The sequence below is a fragment of the Acartia tonsa genome, chromosome 4, assembly GCF_053477335.1.
Source record: "Acartia tonsa isolate MP-2025a chromosome 4, ASM5347733v1, whole genome shotgun sequence".
NCBI classification, from domain to species: domain Eukaryota; kingdom Metazoa; phylum Arthropoda; class Copepoda; order Calanoida; family Acartiidae; genus Acartia; species Acartia tonsa.
In genome coordinates this window covers 48,138,633-48,163,502 of record NC_137263.1, presented here as the reverse complement: position 1 = coordinate 48,163,502, position 24,870 = coordinate 48,138,633, and the positions used below count along the sequence as shown (strand labels likewise).

General features: G+C 31.4%; 2 protein-coding genes across 3 annotated transcripts in view; both read right to left on the bottom strand.

Moving 5' to 3' along the window:
• Positions 1-942: 942 nt before the first annotated feature.
• On the bottom strand, positions 943-23,086 carry LOC145317513 (protein phosphatase PTC7 homolog). Of its 2 annotated transcripts, XM_080158622.1 has the most exons (8): positions 23,011-23,086; positions 15,841-15,933; positions 11,520-11,742; positions 10,584-10,963; positions 3,302-3,436; positions 2,861-3,022; positions 2,297-2,443; positions 943-1,928 (listed from the first exon to the last, which is right to left on the bottom strand). In XM_080158622.1, exons 3-8 carry the CDS (start codon positions 11,632-11,634, stop codon positions 1,827-1,829), a joined length of 1,041 nt encoding a protein of 346 aa, XP_080014748.1. In that variant the 5' UTR covers positions 11,635-11,742; positions 15,841-15,933; positions 23,011-23,086; the 3' UTR covers positions 943-1,826. The 2 variants fall into 2 exon arrangements, with proteins under 2 accessions (XP_080014748.1, XP_080014749.1); XM_080158623.1 differs by lacking the exon at positions 15,841-15,933 and having other exon boundaries at positions 1,685-1,928; positions 23,011-23,062.
• roh (reduction of Rh1) overlaps positions 23,059-24,870 on the bottom strand; it is a 41,306-nt gene continuing 39,494 nt past the window's right edge. Inside the window, exons 2-3 of the mRNA XM_080158633.1 lie at positions 23,706-23,802; positions 23,059-23,401 (exon numbers count right to left, since the gene is read on the bottom strand). Of these exons, the coding sequence (XP_080014759.1) occupies positions 23,309-23,401; positions 23,706-23,795 (183 nt within the window). The 5' untranslated portion in view covers positions 23,796-23,802 and the 3' untranslated portion in view covers positions 23,059-23,308. The remainder of the gene's footprint in view (positions 23,402-23,705; positions 23,803-24,870) is intronic.

Sequence of the window (24,870 nt, the reverse complement as noted above, 5' to 3'; positions counted from 1 at the left end):
TAGCATATTTCTTTATAAGAATTTTCACAAAGAATCTGTGTAATACATACATATTTTTTTTAATATAATATTTTACAGAACAATAGAGGGTTAAAATAATATTTTACATTAATCCGTTGCATTTTAAAGTAATTCCTTTAGGATACATTAAATTCAATTATAAAAGGTATTTAAAATTAACAAATTAAGTAAAAATATTATTTTAAGCCTCTAACTTTTTAAGGAGATCAAAATGCCTTCTTATCCGAGCATTAAAAGTATTTTCTTGTGTGTAAATTATTTTTAAATTCATAACTTACATATTGCAACAATATTACTAGTTTTTTATTGGCATTTATTCAGGATTTAAATGTTTAAGAATATCTAGGCCATTAGATTTGCAATAATTTAAAACATTGTTTAATATTCGTAGAACAATTTTCTTTTCAAATGTCTAAATTCAAACATTTACTTTAATCACGAAAAAGTATAAATCTTAACTTAAAGTTAACTCATTGATCTTCAACTTGTTTTAACAGCAGCTTAAAAAATATGTAAATTTATTTATTTTTGGATTAAAACGAGTTTAAATTAATCCACAAGATAATACCCAAAAATTAAAAATGCGATAGTTTACGCTGCTTGTTAACTACTAAAAAAAAGATTACAGCCAAAGACAAAAATTTTCGAAGAGTGTAAAACTACAGTAAAAAACTACTACAAATAATATTTTTATGATTTGGTGATGAAATTTTCAGTAGATTCAAGTCTTTAAAAGTTATTCCATAAATATCGTTATTAAGAATTTTTGAATGTATGATATGGAAAACTTTATAGAACTTGCATCATGGATGACAAAAATGAAATGAATCGCAAAAAAATAATAAAAACGAACTCATCAAGAAAAAAATAAGGATTGCCACACTTAAGTAATAAAATTGTTGTTTAAAATGCTTTTAATAGTTTCTTTTAAAATGTGTTATAATGAAGTAATGAAGTTTTTAATCGCATCGTATTATAGACAGCTTTCCGAGGACGTTAAAATGAAAAGTTTTGACATAAAAACTAGTATTGTGAGCCCCGATGGGGCCGAAGGCCCGGGCTAACACAACTTTTATGATTATTTTATATATATTCGTGAAAAATTGTCTGTTAAATGATGCTACAAATAATTTTTCAGTATTGCTGAGAACCGGTTCTAATCCAGCGGATTTAAATCGGCTCCGAAGCCATACTGAAAGTGTGTTTCTACCGAGTGTGTCCCTACAATCCTTTGTCCCATGTACAACTAGTGTTGTCAACTCTGAACCAACTATGTTGCCAGATATCCAAGATATAAAGAACCATAACAGTTGAGAGCTGGCAACACTGGTTGCGTTCAGTCAGTCTCATCATTACAATACATATGTATTATTTTAATATTTTAAGTCTCCAATGTAAATTTTTACAAATAAACTTGAATACCCGATGTCCTTACTTGTAGGCCAGAAATTTAGGCAAATAAAGGGACTATGCACGAACGAGAGCAAGTGATTTTAAGCACCTTTTAGCAGTAAACCGGAGTATTTTTTGAAGTTAATATTCTAGTCTTATGTCGATATAATTATGTTAAGCAGAAACCTAGCATATTCACCAAAATAATACGCACTCAATGCTGGGAGGTGTTTAAAATAATTTGCTCTTGTTCGTGCATAGTCCCCTTTACGTTTTTTCTCTCAGCCCACTAGAAAACAATATGACATCTTAAATATGTTGACTAGTTGTAATGGTGTCCAGAGCATGTACTGTACGTACACAGTTCAATATTATTACATGTCAGCATTGGCTGTTCTAGCATGGCATATCTGCTAGAGGTTGACAGTGGCGAGTAGAACAGTTATATCATCAGGTTTACCACCCTCCGCTTCTATTCCAGCTGCAAGAGCATTCTTACTGAATGGCGACAAAAACTGAAAAAAAAGATTTTTTAAATAAAAAGTTTGTGTCCAAAGATATCGATCTCTTTCTCTAAAGGAAGAATTTGTTTTGTGTTGGTTTTAAGCTATTTTTCATGGAGAAATAACTTCTCTAGCTAGGGCCAAAAGTTACACAAATCGTAAGTTTACTTATAACTAAAAAAATTCGTGTGCATTAGAGGGACCTTTAATAAAATCTAAAAAGCCAAAAGGGCAAAAAAAATTAATTAGCATGAATTCTTAATGAAGAGGCATACAAATGACTTTGTTGATAATGATTACGGCGTAAATTGTGCATAAATATGCAAAACAAATAGGTTCCATTTGATCCAATTTGGCTGGCGGACAAGAAAGCTGCATACCTTTGGATCTCTGGAGAGTCTTCTTGCCATTAGGGCAATACTGTTTGCTGTCTGCTGGAGTCTCTGGATATCCTTGCAGTGCTGCACCTTGTACATCTCCGCTATCAACAGGTTGTCAGGAACATTGTCAAATATTCCATCTGTAGCCTAAAATAATTTCATTTTATTTTCACAATATTACCATACTTTTAATTTGAATGTTTATAGATGAATTTTCAAAATCTAGAGTTAAATAAAAAAGATGAATAACAACTTTTAAAAACTAAAATATAAGCTTAAAAATATTAATCTTTTACTCGTCATTGTTTCAAATATAAACATTTATACATCATTTTAGAAGGCAGCAACTTCCCTATCAATTCAAATTCCTAACAACTATTTGATTGCAAGACTTTAGTCTGGACTGTGCATTGTTACGCAATTCGCCTGTTTTAGGTCAAGGCATTCCCTTCTACACTTACTACTAGGGCCCCTAATAATCATAGAAGAAGTGGGTACAATTTTTAATATGTGTGGGCAGAGATTGGAACCCATTATCTCTCCATAATAAAAACTAATTCTTACCAGCAAAATGACATCTCCGTCCTCTACAGAAAATTCGTAGCTGTCTGCACTCTCCGGCCTGTCTGACAAAACCTCTGACTGTAGGTGGGTGGGGGGCAAGGAGAGCTGGAAAGGAGTGTTGAAATAATGCTGCTGCTCTTGACTTCGATGCACTACCTCTCCCTAGAAATTAGAATAAATTTTATATTACATGCATATTTTAAATTGTAATCTTCCTCTGAATTAAATCCTCTCCAAGATTTAATATAACATGATACAGTTTGTCTATTGGAGCATTATAGGACATCTGAGCCTTTTTTTTTAGGGGGGAAAATGAGGAGTTTCAAAGTTTTATTAGTGGTAAAATAATGTATTTTATTTTATATTTGAAGGGTTTTAATTCGCATATGTGTCCTCATATGACTGTTTGAGGTCTTGAGTATAGTAAGATGTATTCACTACCTGTCTGACAACAAGGAAGCCAGAGTCCCCAATGTTAGCTGTGTAAAGCTTGAGGTCTGTGTGCGACAGCATCATGAGACAGGCTGTGCTGGACCCAATGATCTGCTGCTTGTTCTCTTGCATCTCACGAAATCCCTTCAAAAAGATGAAGATGAATAAAATGGTATTTAACAGGAATTTCATCTGTTTTTTTTTTACTTTTATGATTGGTCGGTCAATATACGTTAAAAATGGATAGATTATTAAAACCAGAAAGGCCGTGCGGCCATTTCTTTATCGTTAGTATTTGATTTTTGAAAAGCGATTCCTAGGAAATAGAGAATAATGGTATATGAGTAAAAAATTAAAAGCGAAGTAGTTCTATATTTGCCATGGTTCGTTTTTCTTGTTAGCTTTAATTTAATTTCACATTCAATGATAAAAGATATATTCATAACAAGAAAATATTGTAGAAATCTAATGCGTGGGTAACTTATTAACATAATTTTGATATTTACAGTCTGTTTCCATCTAGGTGTGAAAAATGGCGACATATTTAGATTAAGATCTTGTAAAACTAAGTGTAAAATACATTGAGAACTATACTAGAGCGATAGAAGTTAAAATATAACGTCCTATTAACGGATCAAAAGAAAATAAAACTCGAGTTTTCTACTTGTTATTTTTACTTTGTAAAGCGTTTGTTGTCAATAAAAATATAAAAAATAACGATAAATTGCGATATTTTGGATAAGATATGGATATTTAGGCCTTAACATTAACCTGATTATTACATGTTTATAGGTGAACTAAACTCTTGGATTTACAGAATATCCTATATGCCCCCCTTTGTCATAAATGATGCATAGCAGCTTAAGTACAATCTAAAAGATTCTATTTCGCTGTACTCATTATGCAATAATAGTGTTTTTCTGTTCATAATTTCAAGAAAATTATTTATTTATTTTTATTTTATGGGGGGGGGGGGTATATCTCCCTTCCGAGAAAGAAAAAAAACTTTATATAAAACCTTCCTAGTCCTTAAAGTCTAGTGGTGCAGCGGCTTATGATAAATAATTTAATCTTTTACCATTTTAAATTGTGTTTTGTCAAAGTTTTTTATCTTGTACTTGATTAACTGGTTTATTTACATTACCAAAGAGAGACACAAACACTTTCCATGTGACCATTTCTAAGTTAAATAACCAAGTTTTCATTATCTAATCTAAATCGCTTTTTATGAAGAAAAAAAATCCATAGTAAAGATGTCTTGATTTAATGCAATCATAGATCTACTGCCGATTTTAAAGAAATCCAACATATATTACTATCCGCGAAAATAAGCGTAATTTTTAAACAAATCAAAACTCGCCATAATAATTTTTCTCTTTATTTTATTAAATGCTCATCTATTGAAAGTCTATTAAATATGTTTTCTGTATGGGCTTAAGGAAATGTAAATAAAAATAGGATTAATTTCCCTTTCTGCCAGCCATTTAAGGCCAAAGGAACCAGGACCTATGAAAAAGAAATTAAATAAACTAATAATTTTTTATTAAGTTATGTAAACGATTACCAAACTGTTTAGAACCGGGTTGATTCCGCTGGAAAGAAACCAGATTTAGGGCTGTTGCTATTATATACAGAAAATACTGATAATAACTTTAATTATAGGAATGCATTGAATGTACTCTCAAAATATTTTTGCTTACAAGTGCATACCAAAACAAGTACTTTTACAAATTGCATGAAATATTTTATTTTAGGTATAACGTCAAAATAATATATATTAATAAAATATTAATAACCTTATATAAAATCCATTGTTTAGAACTTAAATTTGCGTTCGTAAAAATACTTAATAAAATGGAAATATATAAAAAAAAGCAATCCATAAAAATTGTTCTATGGAAGAAATGCTTGAGCATGATTTTAATTGAGGTTTAAAGTAAAGAAAAACAAGTAATTGCACAAAAATTCTAATAGTACACAAAGTTAACATTCACTTGGATTTCAAGAACGTGTTTATTGAATAATAAACAAAAGCAGCTAGACAGCCGCATTAATTTTCTAACAAGCCGCATCCAAAAGTTCAATTTTATAAAATCAGCAGCCTCACTTTTTTGGACATTCAAAATAAAACCAACACTGACTTTAATTTTACAAAGTTTTGTGAGATACGACAACAAACTGTTTTAAAAGCTTGCTATAGTAAACAAAACTGAATTAGTTCAAGGCAAGAATGTAGATTATAAACAATATGTTTTTGTTGTCCTCTCCTAGTTTTGACATAAATCTATCAAAACACTTTTACACAATGACTACCTACACAAGTTAATGTAAAGAAAATACCTAGTATTTAAATAAGATTAAATCATTGAAATTTTCAGAGAGGGAGAGTGGACAATGGTAATAAACTATTAAACTAGCCCCCAAAGTTTTATGAAAACGTTTTCTTATTCGCTGTCTTAACAACTTTGGGGACTTTGAATTTTGATTGGTTGTTTCATTAAGTTGAGTGTTCAAATGTTTCAACCATTAATTTAAATCTACAGAAGGGAAAATTTTGTGTATCATCATTGTGGATGTACATAAATTTATCGACCATTATCTTATTCTTTTAGATCCCTGTAAATTTTGCTGTACAGAATGATACAATTTTCCACTTAGAAATATTTTACCCTTACAGACTGGCCAGCCAATTTTGAAAATAAAAAACGTACAAAACGTACACAAAAAAATACGTTACGTACATAAAAAAAGTAAAAAAACGTACAAAACGTACATTCCTAATAAAAATGATGTTTATATTTTCCTAGTTACCTATTATCAAAACATTAAAGTCTACTAGCGGAGAAACACCATAACGGACCATAGCGGACAGACACAAGATATCCTATTACTTTATTAAAGAGAACTAGCGCCTACTCTCCTAAAGACCTCTAGGGGCACTTGAGAAGGGGAGGGTTGAATTCAATAACCCAATTTTTTTATTTTAGATTTAAAAAGAAAAAGTAAAAAACATGGATAACAACATACATAAGTAGCGAAGCTCTAAAGTTTTATATAGACATCTGGAAAAATTTAACTATAAAAAATCAGTGAGCAATTAAAGTTCTTTTTTGGGGGGAGGAGGTAATTTTTTTCTAAAGTCGATTTCTCTTGGAAGGGTGGATGGTGATACTCTTCCCCAAAATAGTTATAAAACTTCCAAGAACCTATGAGAAGCTATCCTGTTAAGGTCCTTTTTTTTGTAGGAGATATCCTTAGTCCTTTGTAGAAGATTTCCTTTGTATAAGATTTCCTCTGTGGAAGATTTCCTTTGTAGAAGATTTCCTTGGTCCTTATTTTTTTTTTACGAATTTCACCTTACACTTTTTTTGATCACCTCTTGGGGCAAAGCCCCTAGAGGCTAGGGGCGAAGCCGCTAGTTATGTACAAAGTATATCCTATTATTAGGACCAGCGACTACGCCCTTAGAGGCCTCTAGAGAAACTTGATTAAGTGGGAGTTGAATTTAAACACCCAATTTTATATTTTTTATTTAAAAATAAAAAGTAAAACACAAGGGATGACAACATCCTTAAGTAGCTAAGCTCAAAAGTTATGGATGGAAATCTGGGAAAATAAATAAACTAGGCATAGAGTAGTGTCATAAAAAAAAAACATTTAACTTATTCAAATAAATCACAAAACCTTTTTATAAATATATACTAACGTGAAAATCTAGGAATAAATTCAGCCCCCCAACCAATAATCAAATCTCAATGAAACAAAGTGGAAGTATTAAGAATAAAAACTTATACAATCCCTGAAAATTACAACCATCCATCAAGAAAATGAGTAGAGAAAATCATAAAAACCTATACATCTAGGAATCGATCTAGCACTGCAACAAATAGACAAACCTTAAAGAAACTTTTTGAAAATATGTAGAATGTGAATTTATCTATTTCCTGAATATTTTAGCCGTCTCTCTTGAATAGGAGTCGAGAAAATCACAAAAACTTAAAAATCTAGGAATAGATCTGGCACCCCAACCAAAAGGTAAATCTCAATGAAAATATGTAGGATGTGAACTTAATTAATCAAAAAACAAGAGCCAAGAAAATCACGTTTCTCCGATGGCATAACGGACTGAGAAAGTATTTATAGAGTAGCTTCGCTAATAATTTTTCTAGTGAGAAGGGGGGGGGGGGGGGTGGATTAGACCACCCCCATTTCTGTTTTCAATTTTAAAAAGAAAGAAAAAATAGGGGAATGGTGGTTATTTTTTTCTAAGAGTGATTTCTCTTGGGAGGATGGTTGTACCCTCTCCCAGAACCTATAAGAAGCTACCCTGTAAAAGAGAACCATATCGGTTGAGAGAGAGCCTTCGGTACAAACAAACAATTAGACAGACATACATCCTGTTATTACGTACTAAGTATATCCTATTATATAAAGTAGTAAGTTTTTTGTTTGATGCTTAAGATTTTCATTACTTCTGAACCGATTGATTTCAATTTCAGGGAAACTTCACTCAGTTACCGAGATGGTTTTAGGCTATTTTTCTACCATTTTAAATACAGGTTCTCGAAGGGATATGGAAGGACAGAGAAAATAGCCTACAACCTCTCCCAGATCATGTCGGTTCAGCAGTTAACGAGATTCTTCGCTACAGATAAAAAAATGGATTTAGAGGATTATACATATCCTAATATATAAAGTGTTTTATGTTTTTTTGTCTGTAACGAAAGATCTAGCTAACCGCTGAACTGATATGGTTCTCCTTTACAGTAAAGCTTCTTACATACCCTGAGATGGTTTTAGGCTTTTCGTTTTTAGAAATAAGTCTGGGTATGGTTTTAGGCTATTTTTCTGACATTTCATATTCCTTTGAATATATAGCCCCTAGATGCTAGGGGCGCAGCTGCTAGTAATAGGATATAGGGTTATTTTGTCTATTGCTAAAGATCTCAGAAAATACTAGTCTTTAATACAAAGTAAAACAATGTCTGTCTGTCTGAAGCTTAAGATCTTGGTAATAGCTGAACAGATTCGGTTCTACTCTTCAGGGAGTATATCTACTGGTCCTGTGGTGGCTTTAGGCTATTTTCTTGGAGTGTGGAAAACCCAACCCCCCAAGAAAACAACCACCCCTTAACTTATTTTTGTAAACTAATGCAAATAAGCTGGGTGGGGCCTAAATGAAAAAAAATCATCACAATATTTTTTTTTCGTTTTTTTTACTAATTACGAACAAACGATCCTATGAAGGAGGGAACGAATCCTCTAGAGGATAGGGGCGAAGCCGCTAATCCTAGTAGTAAGTAAAAAGCTTTAAGTGTCCCACCCCCCAAGAAAATAGCTTAAAATATTCCCTGAAGAGTAGAACCTAATAGGTTCAGTGGTTACTGAGATCTTAAGCTTCTAAAAGACAGATGGACAAACAGACAGACAGACATCATTCTACTTTGTATTATAGATAATATACTATTTTCGTAATTCTTTTTATACAAATACAAATACATATACAAATACTTTTATACTTATATTTGATTCTTATTCTTTAAAAACTGAAGATACCAAAAAATAAGACTTCTTAATCCTAAACTGAACACCATATGATATCTCGGAAAATTTACCTAAGTAGATAGGTATATAAAGAATTTGAAAAAAATTATTGTAAAATCTATTACAGGTTAGTTGCACAAAGTGCATTTAGACTTGAAATTAGTCAACTGCATATCATTTTCTGTTCAATTCTTTAAACTATATCTATAAAACATATATTTCAAATCCATAAATTTAAACTATAAGTTCTAAAAACATACATATATCACATATTTTACCTACATATTTTTGTTCTATGAAAATTTAAGATATTATTGAATTTATTTTTTATAATACACCTATAGTTTTTGTTAAAATTTTCGTACAAAACATACAAATTACTTTTTTGCTAATATTTGATTCTTATTATTTTAAAAAAAACGTAAAACGTACAAAAATACAAATTTCAAAATACGTTACGTACACATATCAAAATAACGTCCAGAACGTACACAGATTCGATGCGTAACGTACAAAACGTACACTCTGGCCAGTCTGCCCTTAGATTTAAAATTTTGTAGAATTTGTTTGTTTAATATTACATGAATTATGACGTATAGAAGTGTAAGGAAAAACGAGAGAAAAATATTATAAATATTTTATGCTTAAATTGTTGGTTTAAAAGCAAAAATATTGGATAATTTGCTGATTAAACTATTTTGAGGTTGAAATAAAATAAAAGTTATAAAAGATTAGAATAGTTATTTATCGTATCGTATTACAGTTTTCCGCGGATATTAAAATGTACAATTATAAGAATAAAACCTTTTAATCTTATAATTCAATCTTTAAGTATATAATTAAACGGCCATTTAATAATGATGACAACATCCATAAAAGCGAATTTTATATATCAATGATGGTAGTACAAATTTTGAGGCAAGAATTGGAAAGACTTGAAAATACTTGAAAAAAGAACAGTTTTCAGACTCAAATCTGAGGATAAATGTGGACAATCTATCAACTTTAACATGGACATTATATAATTTGTATTTGAACTATATAGAGTAGCTGTTCATAAAAATATTAAATCCTATTTTCTATTGATTTCCATTAATAAAATCAAAAGGATATAAACTTTCTTATTGTAGAAAAGCTTTGCTTTAAAAGCACAGAATCGTATAAAATATAGCCTATATAAGCAATACCTATGCAGTTAATCTTTAATTTTTATTTCTATAAAAAAATATATAATTGGTAAAAGACAGTAATTTATTTTATGTTATATCATTTACTTTAATATACTTTTCAGAATTACAAAGTGAAAATATTACAAAGTAATTTTATTTTTTTTATTTGTAAGACGGTTTGTCATGACTATTACAGTAAATTTAGAATTAGCCTCGTCATCTTGAACAAGTTGTAGATTCCTTTAAAATCAACCAAACGTATTCACCATACTATTGATGGAGTAATTAAGAACAATAACCAGAATTTCCAGTATGGCTTCAAAACTGATTCATTCCACTGAATTAGAACTGGTGCTAAGCCATACTGAAAAATCATGTATCGTATTGTATTATATCCAGTTTTTTTTACAAATATAAAATGTACAATCATGTAATAAAACACGTTATGTTAGCCTATGCCTTCAGCATGTCGGGGCTAACAAAACTGGTTTTAATCTTATAATTGTACATTTTATATTCGCGGAAATCTGTTTATAAAACGATGCGATAAATAACTATTAGTACATTATTATGCTTACCTGAGCTAATAAAGATGCGGGCTGACTGCCTTGAAAATATCCAGCAACCACAAGCCTTTCACAACACTTCATCAAGTTCATACTAAACTGTCCGGGATCTACGCCGTAGGCCCGCCATCCGCCGACACCGTCCGCCACGCCAATAACATCAGCATTGCCGGTCGCGGGTCGGTGCACATCCTCACTGCTGCTGCTGCTACTGGAGCTGGAGCCAGCGGAGGAGCCGCCCACCGACGGCGAGTCATCGCCGAATTCTTCGGCCGATGTCCACTGGTCGACATGACGTGCGACGAAGTATGCATCATCACCTATTTGTCCTTTTAGGATGTTATCAATGTTATAAGCACTGCCAGGCTTAGGAAACCCGCTTACAGCCGTCACTGAAAAAAAACGTTTTTAACAAACTTGAGCAACGATACTTTAATAGGTATTACATGTTCATAGTATAAAATATCTAATATTTCTTAGAATTTATTGTGATAAAAAATATTACTTCTTAAATCATAATCAGATAAAACAAGTTCAAATTTCTTATAATAATCAAATTGTATTAATATTAACTATCGGAGGCCTCTACAAGCACTCGCAAATGCGGGGCGGGGGGAGCGAGGAGGAAACAATCTTTAGGGGCAATATCGGAGGATGGAGGTAACAATAGACATTTAAACGATTCTGCGGTTAGTGAGATCTTTTAGTACAAACAAACAGACTAGACATAAATATTATTAGAAGTAGCGAAGCATAAAAAAAATAATGGATTGACTAAAAGAAAATTATCAATCAGATGTTCATTATGAAGAAAAGGAAGGACATTAGAATTAAAGATACAATGATAAAAACACGAAACCTTTAAACATTAATGAGGTGTAAGTCTTTTGTTGCAGGACTGACATACACAGAAAGTTGTAAACTGGACGCAATAAGATTAATTCCTACCTAATCTTGTGTCATTCTCCGCAGACTTTTGTTGGGCCTCGGTGGCCTGTGTCCTCTGAACATATCCCTGGAGGAGGGTGCGCGAGATTGTTCTCAGGCCAGCCAGTGCGTGCATGGTGACCCTGCTCTGCCCAGATACTACTGCAAGGGGCCAGGGGCAGGTCAACCCACTCCCACTCCAATGCCGCCGGAAAACGATGAGACCATTCTTCAAGACAACCACCTGAAAAGATAAGTAAAAGTCAGTGCTATCAATTAATGTTTTACAATTTTTTGTTGCATATAATGTCTCTAAAACAATATAACAACTTGAAAAACTTTGTAAAAATATTTTTTTCTATTAGTGAAAAAAACCTAGAAGGTTATATCAATGAAGGACAAAGGCATGATTTTGGCTGTCAACACTAATATAACTGTAACTCGGATTTTATAAACATTATAATTTTTTTTAAACAGACAATGTATAGGTAAGAAAATAAACAATGTATTTTTAAAGCTAGGATTTGATTCACTCAAGTTAATAAATAAATATCTATTAGGTATTTATCTATTGATTAGTTTGTTTTATATGTTATTAATACTAACATCATATAAGTAGGGGAACGGTTGGAAGACTTTTTTGGGGTGGAGTTCCTTTGATAAAGTAACAGGATGTATGTTTGTCTGTACTGAAAGATCTACTTAACCACTGAACCGATATGGTTCTCCTTTACAGGTTAGCTTCAAATAGGTCCTTGGGAGGTTTATAACTATTTTGGGGAAAGGTACCAACTCAATCCAAAGAAAACTCACACCTAGTACCCCCCCCCCCCACTAAATAAAAAAAAAAAAATTGGGTTATCGAATTTAACGCCTACCTCAAATGCCCCTAGAAGTATCTAGGAGCGTAGCTGCTAGTGTTTAATATATTAATAATGTCCAACAATTATGTGCATACATTGATATGTATGTGTACTAGGGCGGGTTCATATCGGAATTAGACAAAGAGGGGATATGCAACAGATAAAATTAACCTTTTAAAACATTTCTGACCGAAAAAGAATTTTAAAAAATTGAGTTTTAGAACGCGACCACTAAAAAATATATTTGATTATTTATAATATCTATGCAAAGACGACATTCAAATTTTTTTTTGAATCAGAACTATGGCTTTATGGTGCTCCCTGGAAAGGCCTTGAGAAGCTGAATCAGAAACTTTTGTCCGTTTCAAAATATATCGTTCCTAGCCTTAGAAATCACTAAAAAAACACATTTTTTAAAGGTTTATTGAGAATTGTCCAATTTGTAGAGGTTTTTTAGATTTTCTCAGGCTAGGAATGAGATTTTTTGAAACGGTCAAAAGTTCCTGATTCTACTCCTTAATGCGTTTCCTGGGAGCACCATGAAGCCATAGTTCTGATTCAATAAATTTTTAACTCCCATTTACAAATAGCTTTACAATTGAATGTCTGGTCGTCAGCGGTTTTAAGACTTATGATAAATTTTTAATCATCCAGAGGTGTTTTATACTCATACAAATCATTTGCAGATCCCCGCTTTGGCCTCAGAAAAAAAATGTCCAAAATCTACACACCCTAATGTGTACACACAAGTTCATAATAGAAATACGCAGAAATAACATTGACCTTTGATATATAAACATTACAACATGTGCTTGCTTACAGGGATCTAAAGGGAAAGACGCCAATGGCTAATAAATTGATGTACATCCACAATAATTTTACACCAAATTACCCCTTCTGTAGATTACAATCATTGGTTGAAACGTTTGGACACTTAAACTTAAAGAATCAACCAAGCAAAATTCATTAAAGTCCCCAAAGTTGTTAAGCTAACGAAGAAGAAACGTTATTATAAAACTTTTGGGACTAGTGTAATAAACAGCCCATTGTCCCCTCCCTTCCTGGCTTGCTTAGCTTTCAGTCACAAATTCAAACCTAATCTGACTCCTAGAAATAACTGAATATATATAGTAGATCTTCTTCATGATCAAATTGGCCCCAAAAATAGTCAAACTTAATAAGAATTCTAGCAGCTTTGTTTATTTTTTGTTGTATAAGATTCATTCAAACGAACGAAGTAAAAAACTGCCCTTTCGTAACAAAAGCTGTACATTTTAAAACCAATAATATGTCCGGATTTTTATTCCGCTGTTTTTCCTATTGGCTGATTTAGAAAGCATGTATTTAGATTATATCTATTCTCAAAGGAATAAAGTTGTATCAATATTTTTTAGGGGGAAGGGAGTAGCATGGAGTCTTATAAAGGTTTTATAGCAAAGTAGCTTAGATACTTGCATCAAAAAGAAAAATCCAAATATTTATGTTTAATTTTAGCATTCAATGAATTGATGATCAAAAACTGTATCGCTTTGTTACATAAGAGTAAGACACAACGAACTTTAGCTGATTTAGTTGTAAAATTTTTTATTGGAGAAATTGGTCTCCAAACTTTCCGTTTGAATCTATGATTTTAGAATTAATTTTAGCAGAAATATACTTCAACCCAGTTTCCATAATGATTTTAAACCTAACGGCTGGCCGTTCAAGAGAAATTAAAGGGTATAATATTAATCATAGACATTCAACTAGACTACTCTACGTTAGAATTATAAATTAAGAGTATTTATATTTCTTTATCATATATGCTAGTTTGGGCAGAATAATATTTTATAAGGATTCATTCCATATTAACTAAAGATTAAATAAAATTATCATATGCAAAGTAGCATATTAAATATAAATATTTATTAATATTTTAAGCTTTGGTAAGATATGCCTAGAAAATTTGGAAAGCATTAGAAAAGCAAACAACTATTCTTCCATAAAGAGTGCAGCTTTGCCAATTTGTTAAAAAACAGTAAAGTGTAACAGTTGCAAAAACAGAGAAAATGTTGTACTACATTTAGAATGATAAAACTCAACATGACAAACAAAACACTTATTGAGGTGAGTATCTTTTTATATTTAGTCCCAACCCAACCCAAAAGAATGCAGAGAGCCTAGATGCTAAGTGAAGCACCTGTTCTACATAAAGTGATGACACCTTCATAAAAAAAACGTTATAGGAAAATTTTTTTAAGAAAAAGTTCACATATTTTGAGTAGCTTTGCAGTCAATAATCTTGTATAATGTAATTTTTTTCGGACCTCTGCTTTACTAGGTATGAAAAATTTAAATATTAAAGCATGTGCAGTGCAAATAGTAATTCCCGTTAATTTTCTTCTTTAGCATAGATACTCTAAAAGCCAATCATAGACCAAGTTAAACAATATTGTCCCTTGCAAGTATTATAAAAGATTTATAGATATAATAAAGCACATTAGGATTTAATAATGAATTACAATTAACATATCCAGTATTATATATTAAAATATAACTAGGAAGATTCATGGCACTACACTGTATCTTGGTACTTTGTAGATTTACCCACGACTTGGTTCTGTTTTTCAGGTTGGGGATTGGGTGAAGGCGGCAGAAGGACAAGACAGGCTGAAAGGCCAAAAGTCATGTTTAAATGTGTTATATTTTTTTAATTTAGTAGCCTTCAATCCTGCCTATCCCCCTTTGCCCTGAGAATGATTACAATGTTTATTTGCTTGGCATATGACAATGATGGAAAAGCAAAAGAACACTAGATATATTTTTCTCTCGACAATATATTAATTACCAGAGAGAGGGGACAATGGGCTGTTTATTACACTAGTCCCGAAAGTTTTATGATATCGTTCTATTATTCGTTGGGTTAACAACTTTGGGGACACCAGTGAATTTTGATTGGTAGTTTCATTAAGCTGAGTGTAAGGTTTCAACCACTGATTTTAATCTACATAAAAGGTAATTTTGTGTATTATCACTGGGGATGTACATCAATTTATCAATTTAGTTAAGTACTACAAAAGCTTTACTGATACTTAAACAAAATCGTCCTTGCTTCAAGTGTAAGTGACACTTAAGATAGAAAGCTGTAAATTCAAGGACAAAAATATAATGATGAATTGAAACTTTACTAACCACTTTTTGAAGAAAATATAACAAATATTTACAAATGCATTAATAAATCGAATATTCCTTTTTAATATAAAGTAGTATAGTATTTTTGTCTGGAGTTTAAGATCTCAAAATTGTTGGTCTAAATTGGTTGTATTTTTCAGGAAGCTAAATGTCTTGGGTTGGGTTTAGGCTATTTTTTCTTACCTCCACCTCTTTCCCCTAGAGGCTAGGAGAGAAGCAACTTTTACTTTTATAAAGCATGTGAATTAAAGAACTCATATTTTAATTTGATTTTATAAGATTTCAACTATTTTAATGATAAAACTTACCCGATTATTATTTTGATGGAAGTACGGAAAAAAACCGGTTTCTTTTAAGATTCTAATATCACTTGATCACTTTTAGCCAATCTTTCTAATAACCTGAAAAATATTTACATTTTTACCTAACATAAAGCCAGAATTACAAAAATATGGGATAACAAACGTTTACATCACATTTTTCCTGTGAATTTTAATAAATGCACAAAAATATTAACTCTCTTCTGAGAAGAAGATATTACTTTACTGAAGATTATACCGAAGGAAGGCAGACACTTTTAGAGAGAGAGAAAGAGTGAGAGAGAAAAAAGGGGAGGGATTTTAAAGTGAGGCCCCCAAAAATCAAGTTTTAAAAACACAACAGATAGTACAAACTTAAAATACATGTGAACAACATAGTATAAGCAACATCTACATAATAACCTTATATTTTTTCCCTGTTTATATATAAATATTTTTGTAGAAATAATATTAATCCCTGTTTTTCCATTGAAAAATTGCAGTGTAAGGGGGAAGGAAAAGAAAGCTTTCTCAAACTTTCTCGTAAATATATTTTAACATTTTCTTATTTTTTATTATAATACTTTTTTCATGTTTAAATTGAAAAAGAAAAATTGAATGCGAATCTTAATTTTAACCCCTGAAAATGAAAAAAAAATACTAAAGGTATGGATATAGATATACCTAAAGGTATGTAAATGTGAACAGCTAGAAAATCACATGATAATTTTACACAACACACAAATACTTGGAAAGGTTTCAACACACTGCACCGTCAACTTTCCAGTTTTTAAGGTTAAACACAAGGTTTTTCTTAAAGCTTTTATACATGGAAAGTTTTGTTTAATATCATTTTTATAGCAAAGTATGTTTTGATTTAAGATCGATTATAACCTATCGATTATCCTACTATATAAAGTAGTAAGGGTTTTGTCTGAAGCTTGGGATCTCAATAACTACTCAATTGATTAGGTTCACTATTTAAGATAGACTTCACATACCTAGGTTCCTTGATATTTTTAGGTTATTTAATTCTCAGATATAAGTCTTGATATGATTTTAAGCTATTTTTAAGGCAGCTTATTTGAATACAGAGTCCCTAGATACTAGGAGCGCGGGGCAGCCACTAGTAGCAAAAAAAGCAAAATGGGCCACATTAGAAGCCTGCCTCTATGGCTAATTTCTAATCTCATTAAAAACGGGTACTATAATATATAGCTTGAAAGACAATAAAGTTTATCAAAAGAAAGTCCCCTCTAAATAATCTAAAACCTGCCACGGACAACAACTTTCGGCCATTCATGAGAACTTATTGGATAGATATTTATACGTTCAGCTAACGTTATTTATGATTAGGATATAATAAAAAGCCAGTTAGCATAATACTCGAGAATTTGTGAAAAAATAACAAAAGCTTTGGGATGCGTGTGCTCTAAATAGTTTCCATCAAATATCTCACAACAAAAAAAAAGACTTTTTATGCGCTACAGCGCTTCATAACTACATTTTTTGTATCACAAGAAAGCTTTTCAATAAGTTTTCAGCTGTTGTATCTATGCAGACATCACGTGAGCTTTACAGCCGCCCTTAACTCAAAAATCGCAGAATTGCGTCCTTTTTTACTATTCCCAACAAAACATTAAATCATTTTTTAATCAACAGTAGAAGATATTGAGAATAAAATATACAAGCACCGAATTTAACATTCGCGGCAGATGTAAAAAATCCGCACTAAAAATGCGCGGATGACGATCCCTCTGGATGAATAAACTATAAAACATTATAATAGAGGGCAGATATTCAGTCTCCAATCTGGACATCAACATGACATATTAAACATATTAAAGAAGTTGTTGCAAGTAAAAGAGGAGACTTATGGGTTATAGCTATGCTGGTATGCAATGTTTTAAAATGAGACTGTCATTTGTTGGCTTAAAAAGTTTAAAAGTATACAGAGGGGGTAATTCTTTCTAATTATTGGATATGTATTATGTACATAAATTTATATTGCACCAGATTTTGTCTCCTCTAATAAATTGGCACTTCAAGCTGGCCAATTTACTATAATATTAATCCCTTTTACACAATTCCCTCCCCTCCCACTATAAGAACATACTAACCATTAAATATGGACAATATGTAACAACCTAAATTGATCCAATTATTAGGGTTGGCAATCCGTATCCGAATCCGGAATCCGCCTAATTTTTGGTCAATTTTGGAATCCGAATCCGAAATCCGTTTTTTAATAGCGGATTCGGATTCTTAATTGGTAGGCTAAAATTAGCGTATTGAGTTTTTTCTTTCAACTCCCCCTTTTTGAAGGCAAAGATTATCATCATTATATATCAAATCTTTTAAAATCTTGTTTGATTTTCGGAAATGAATTATAGAGAACACAAAGAATATTAATTTTTTTAAATAGCCTTATAAAATATTGCTAGAATCTGGAATCCGAATCCGGAATCCGCCAAAGATAAGAATCCGGAATCCGCGGGAATCCGCCATTTTATGGACGGATTCTTGTAAGAATCCAAATCCGGTCCAAAAATTTGACGGATTGCCATCCCTACCAATTAATAATACATAAAATCCACGTGTATTATATCAATTGTAATAGGTGATTTAGGGTGGGTCAGTAACGAATCCTTTCCAATATAAATAAAGTAAAGGCTAGACGTGCAGTATATGACAAGTATTTGCTCTATTTAAATGTTTCTTTGTGATTAATCCTATTAAAACACAAGTTGTAAGATACTAATATAAAACTGTATCTTTGTTATGTTTTGCTTCTTAAAAAAATGCCTATTAATAGAATGATTAAGTTTTAATTTGCTGATGTAGCAAGTGATGATAATTTAAATTTCAAGAATTATGTACAAATTTGATTGCGATTACGACCAATGACGCCCCTCCCCATTATTTTGAAGAATAAAATTGAAGATAAGGGGGGGGGGTTAGTTTATCGTATGCTACCTAGTGTTTTAACTTAAGTTAAATTATTATATAACTAGCGGTTGCGCCCCTAGCATCTAGGGGGGTCTATATTCGAAGGTACATGGACAGAGTAGAAATATTGCCTTAAACTATACCCAGACTTATCAATGAAAATAAAGTAGCCTAAAACCAACTCAGGACCTATGGAAAGCCATACTAGGTATAAAAGAGAATCATATCAGTTTAACGGTTAGCGAGATATTACTAAAAAAAGCTTACTACTTTATATAACAGGATAGGTTATAATTTTAAATTAAAAAATATTAAATAAATGAACTATGACGTTCATTGTTAAAATTATCACTAAAATCAACCTATCACATAAATAAACCAAGTATAGTTAAAGGTACATTACAAAATAAAAGAAGTTTTCTATTTAGTATTAACATACAATGAAGATTTTATCACAAGAGTACATTACTGAAATTAACTCAACGAACCCAAAAATATCATCAAAATTTACGAGTTTCCAGTTTTTTTTTACAGGGGAAATTAAATTATAACCAAAACAAAACTTGTCCAAGATATTATATGTTGATTTTTTCACTATTTAAATGATACTATTATGAAAATAAACTTTGTTACTACCTTGTTTTGAAACGAGTTCAAACTGCTAAAAACAAATGAAAACCTAGTTGAGTTTATCACATCCAACACTTGAAATAACACTATAGTAACTGTGTCATGTTAAATACAACACACGCACAAATCACTCGCTTAACACACACACACTTACAATTAAAGAGTCTACGTAGCTACATCGATAATATAAACTGGAAAGACGAGCAATAGTTAGGGGGTGGGGGGGGGGAGAGAAATATATTTATATAGAAAATATATAAAGTATAGGTTGCATACATGATCTAAAGGGATAAGACAATTGCCGATAAATTGATGTACATTGTACAATCCCAATAAAAATGCACAAAATTACCCTTTCTGTAGATTACAATTAGTGGTTGCAACGTTTGGACACTCAACTTCATCAACCAACCAATCAAAATACAATAAAAGTCCCCAAAGTTGCTAAGCCAACGAATAATCAGCCCAATGTCCCCTCCCACCCTGGGTTGCATAGGAATCATTAAAGCTTCAACTTGATAACTTATGTATTACAATTTCTTAATAACATTTTCTTCATAACATGTTATAAATGTTTCTTTCGTTTCATCTAATATTTGAAGCAAATAATATCTATAAACAGCGAAGCCAACTTACAGGAAGAGAAAAGAACCAAGAACTATTAAAAATTTTGAAATGCTCTGGCTCATTTATATCGGGAATGTTAGTTTTGTTTAACTGTCAAGACGGAGAAAGGACGGACAAACATGCCCTAGCCTTACGTATGCTACCCTATTTACTGAAGATATTTAAAAATAATTTAGGGACTACAAAAATGTTCTATAAAACCATAAAAAAGAAATTTGGAGTCTTTTACAATATAAATCACTAGCGGCTTCGCCCCTAGTCTCAAGGAGCTTTGCCCCAAGAGGTGATAAAAAAGGCGAAATTCGTAAAAGGACGAAGGATATCTTCAACATAAAAAAAGGACCAAGGAAATCTTCAGCAAAAAAAAAATGGAGGGATTTATTATGTTTTTGGGGAGGTTGGGAGAGTCCCACCCCCCAAGCAAATAGCCAAAAACCACCACAGGGTCAGTAGGTATATTCCCTGAAGAGTAGAATCCGATCGGTTCAGTGGTTACCGAGATCTTAAGGGACGGACAGACGGACAGACATCAAGCTACTTTGTATTATAGATAATCAAGTTTAGTTTATCTGTAAATCTAGACATCTAGTTCAGATTTTATTTAAGAATATAACTATCATCGAGTCTAATTATGGATTTTATTCAGGGACAAGGGAATGTCTGTCTGACAAACAATTCTATTAAATTCATGCCAATTTATCACGAAACCTCACCAAGTATGTAATGTTATGAATGGTGCAACTATTACAAAAAAGGGCTCTTAGTATAATACATAAGGGTATTCATAAGGGTACTTCACTAAACCTCATGAGAATAGTGTACACTATTAAATAATAAAAAAGCAGACGGATTCATAAAAACATCTTACTAAACAAGTCAGATGTAGGGAGATTAAAAAAATATTTTTAAATATTTCCTAAAATTAAAATCTTTAAATTTTTTTCTTATCCATAAAATTTGTAACTGTTTAAAGACAAAAAACAAAATATTTTGACAAATTTTTACTTCGACTCATTTTTAAACACCACAATTAACCCCTTAGAGCAAGTTTAGGCATAAGTTTCAAATTGATTCAATAACTAAAAACATCTTACTTTAAAGTTAAAAATAAAATTCATTGTTCATTTCTTATTAAAACAGGGATGACAACATTCATAAAAGCGAAGCTATGAAATGGAAAGACAAATGGACATTAACAGTGTCAGAACTGAATAAACTGAATATTAATGCATATGTCTTTACAAAATTCTAAGTAAATTTGTTGCAAAACTGATTAAATACATGTTACGGTTTTAGAACATACTGACATTTTTAGAACTTGATTTTAGAGATGCTTTGCTTATGTATTTTGTTGTAATACGAATCAGAATTCAAAAAATTAGATGACTAGGATAATTTTAACATACAAAAATTTGTTGTAAAAAAAGTAAAAAATCAGCTTGTTTTAAATAAACATACGGACTTTCTAGTAACGATTATAGAGTTGCTGCTCTTTCTAAATCGTACCTAACTGCTATGGGAATTAGCATGTAAAACTTGAAATCGATAGGACAATTCTAACCTTTTTAAATTATCAAACAAAGCTAACTGTAACGGATGGACGTACAGATGGATGCACGGACCGACCCTAATCATGGAAAAGCTTTGCTTTTAAAAAATAATAACCATAAATCATACAATACTAAATCTATTTGACGATCAACTTAATTTAAAATAAACATAAAAAAAACATATATTGGTGCCTTACAACAAAGTTGCCTATGAAGCACTGATTCTCCCCCCCCCCCCCCATATTTAAAATATATCTGCTGGTTTCCTTAATGCTATACCTAAAGCACTCCCGCCCCTTTGATCGTTTACAGTTTGTTTTAAAATTAATGGTAGGGAAAGGAGGATTCTGTGCTCCACTAGGCACTTTGGGAGAAACTACCCATATTTTAAATTCTGTAAACTTCCTTCCAACTTGTTTCGCAATTAGGGGCAAGATGTTGTCGAGAAATACAAAATTAAACCACAACAAAAATTATAAAATGTTTGATTTGGAAAAGCATAGTTATATAGTTCAAAACTTTATTGCTAGGTGTCGCAAAAACTTTTTTTCTTTTAAATTTTTAGATGGGATAAATGTTTAAACAATCTGAAATATGTTTCAAAGTATTACAGCTATCCACTGTTTGGATTTTCAATAAATTTTATTCACTATTTAACCTTTAATTTACGAGTAGTTTATGATTTAGATAAAATATCTAAATAATGTAAAAAGCTTACACTATGTTCATTTATCTCTAAAATGAACATAATACTAATCTCTGAAAATCATTTTTGAATGGCTTATAGTAAATTAAGCAAAAACTGACAAAATAATGTTTTAGATACTTGTCAAATTTTGCCAAAAGTTGCTTAATCTCATCATCTAGTTTAAACTGGAAATCTATGAAATCAGCTCTAAAGCATTGTTTGCCAGAATAGCCTTCCCTTGTCCCTGGATTTTATTATGCTTTAATAGGAAACTTAGAAGCCAAGAAAAAACTTTACACGGTAAGGGCACAAAAACTACAATTTTCTTTTAAATGCATATAATTGTGAGTAAAGATTACTTAAATTACCCCCCCCCCCCAAAAAAAAAAGTGATTTCGCTAACAAATTTACATTTCAAAAGACATTTTTATATAGCACGGAAAAACTGCAATTTAGTTTTTTTTTACAATTAGTCAGGTTTAATTAAAGTAGAAGGATTCAGGACCGTAGATAAGAAAAGTAAAAGACCAAGAAAACGAAGAAGCGGGTTTCGTCGGTTTTTCACGGTAGCTTTTAATAGGTTATTTTAGGTTAGGTTAGGTAAACGTTAATGATTGCCCCGCAGGATTAGAGACCCCCCCATTAGGTTTAGATATAGGAGAAAAGCTACTGAGAAAATACCACGAACCCCTCAACTTCGATTTCTTTCCATGATAAAAAAAATCATGATCTTACCTCTAGTGTTCACTACTTCGAACTAATCTTCTAACTGCAACATTTACATTTTTATCTGTAAAAACGAGAGACTTCAAATATCGCATATCAAGAGTTGAATAATTATTTAAGCATCAAGTCAAAAGAAAACACCACATTCATACTCGTACAAAAATTAACACAGTCTAAAAATTAATTCGCCTGGCATAAAGATTTTGAAATCAAAATTTCCATACCAATAGAATCTAAGGAAAAACTACTAGAGACAACGATAGATTAAGTTTAGGATGTTGGGTAAACTTTATCCCATCTTGTTCACTTAATGGTCAGCCTTCTTGGGGGCGGGCTCAGGAATGCTGTTGGTAATGTGGGCGAAGATGGGCACACACACAAGCAGGCCAAGTCCATAGGACTAAAAAAAATTAGAAAAATGAATTACTTTAATTGTACCAAATTTCATGTATATTTTTTTGTTAGGCATTATAAACAGATATAATATGAAAGGACCAAAAAGAAGTTTTTACAATAATTATATCATATTAATATGCCTCCGAAATATACGATGGATTAATAAATCCTTAACGTGAAACTTAATGTTTAAAAATGTCTATCATAATACAAACATAGGTAACAATTTATTAAAACGTTCACATTAAATAACTTTTTTTATCATTAATCGTAATAAGAAAATACTATTTCTATCGCCAATAGATTACCTTGAAGACCCAGTTCTTTGTGAAATAGTTTTTCCATGGAGTCTGCATGACCATGGCTCCGAGGGTGTAGGGGTATCTCATTTGGGCCATTTTGTCTGAAATTAATATAGACATAAATTACTAAACCTTATCGATCTGCATAGATAAAACTACCGATACCTAAAACGTTATCCTATAGTAAGGTTAATTAAAATTTAAATTTTGTAATTAGATTTAAACGTTAGTTTTAGGCTAATTTTTGGCCTCTTCTTGACCCTTTTCAACAAAGAGCACCTAGGTGCTGGTATAGAATATAACAAAAGTTAAATGTGACGAGAAAAATATGTACAGCTAGAAAAATGTTAAAATAAACCTAAAAATCATAAATTTTAGAGTTAATAGTTAAGTGTCTAGGTATGAAAGGTGCAATGCAAATTAAATTAAAACCTTTAGAACATCTTTACAATAATGAATTTACAGCCTTACAGCTAGTTAGCATTTAATGAACATTTTAAATCGTAAAATCACTTTCTTTAGTATATTTCTGATTTGTTTAATTTCTGTTTCAAAAGATAAAATCTTTCATTAATTTGTGGTTTAAAATCCAATTGATGGAATCATGATGACTTCTGGGAGAGCTATTCTAAAAATAATATCCCGCATCTGACATAGCAGCAGTACAAACCTTTTTTAACAGTACGAAGATGCAATACCAGATAAAAATATACCAAATCAAGCTAAAAAAATTGGTCTAAATAAGAGATTAAAACAAAAGTTTGATTCAAAAATGGAGAAAAACTGATTAAAATCACTGATTTTAGAGGTAAAACAGATAAAATAACGTATTTTTTATAAAACTGATTAAAAATGTAAATTATAACAAGAAAATTATATTAATGTAGCGAGAACAGTATCGAATCAACTTCAGAAGACAAATCCCATTTCTTTCTTCCATTAGCTAGAGGCAGACATCTTACACAAAGGTCGCCATTTTCATTTTCAAAGTACACTTATGTTGCCACACATACTATTCTTATAATGGCCAATAATAATAAAATAGTTTATTTAGGTAAAATGTTATCTGAAAAGGTTATGTAGATTCGTGCTAAACCTTTCGGGTTTGATATTTTTAAGCTTGTAGATAAAGTTGGATACATTTTTAAGCCCCAATCTATTTATTAATTTG

Bases quoted from the DNA above. Each gene is read 5' to 3' on its own strand.
- LOC145317513 (XM_080158622.1), bottom strand. From the start codon at position 11,634: ATGCACGCACTGGCTGGCCTGAGAACAATCTCGCGCACCCTCCTCCAG. The intron at 2,444-2,860 runs GTAAGAATTAGT...AAATTATTTTAG, and splicing joins ACGGAGATGTCATTTTGCTG to GCTACAGATGGAATATTTGA. The intron at 1,929-2,296 runs GTATGCAGCTTT...CTTTTTTTTCAG, and splicing joins GACTCTCCAGAGATCCAAAG to TTTTTGTCGCCATTCAGTAA.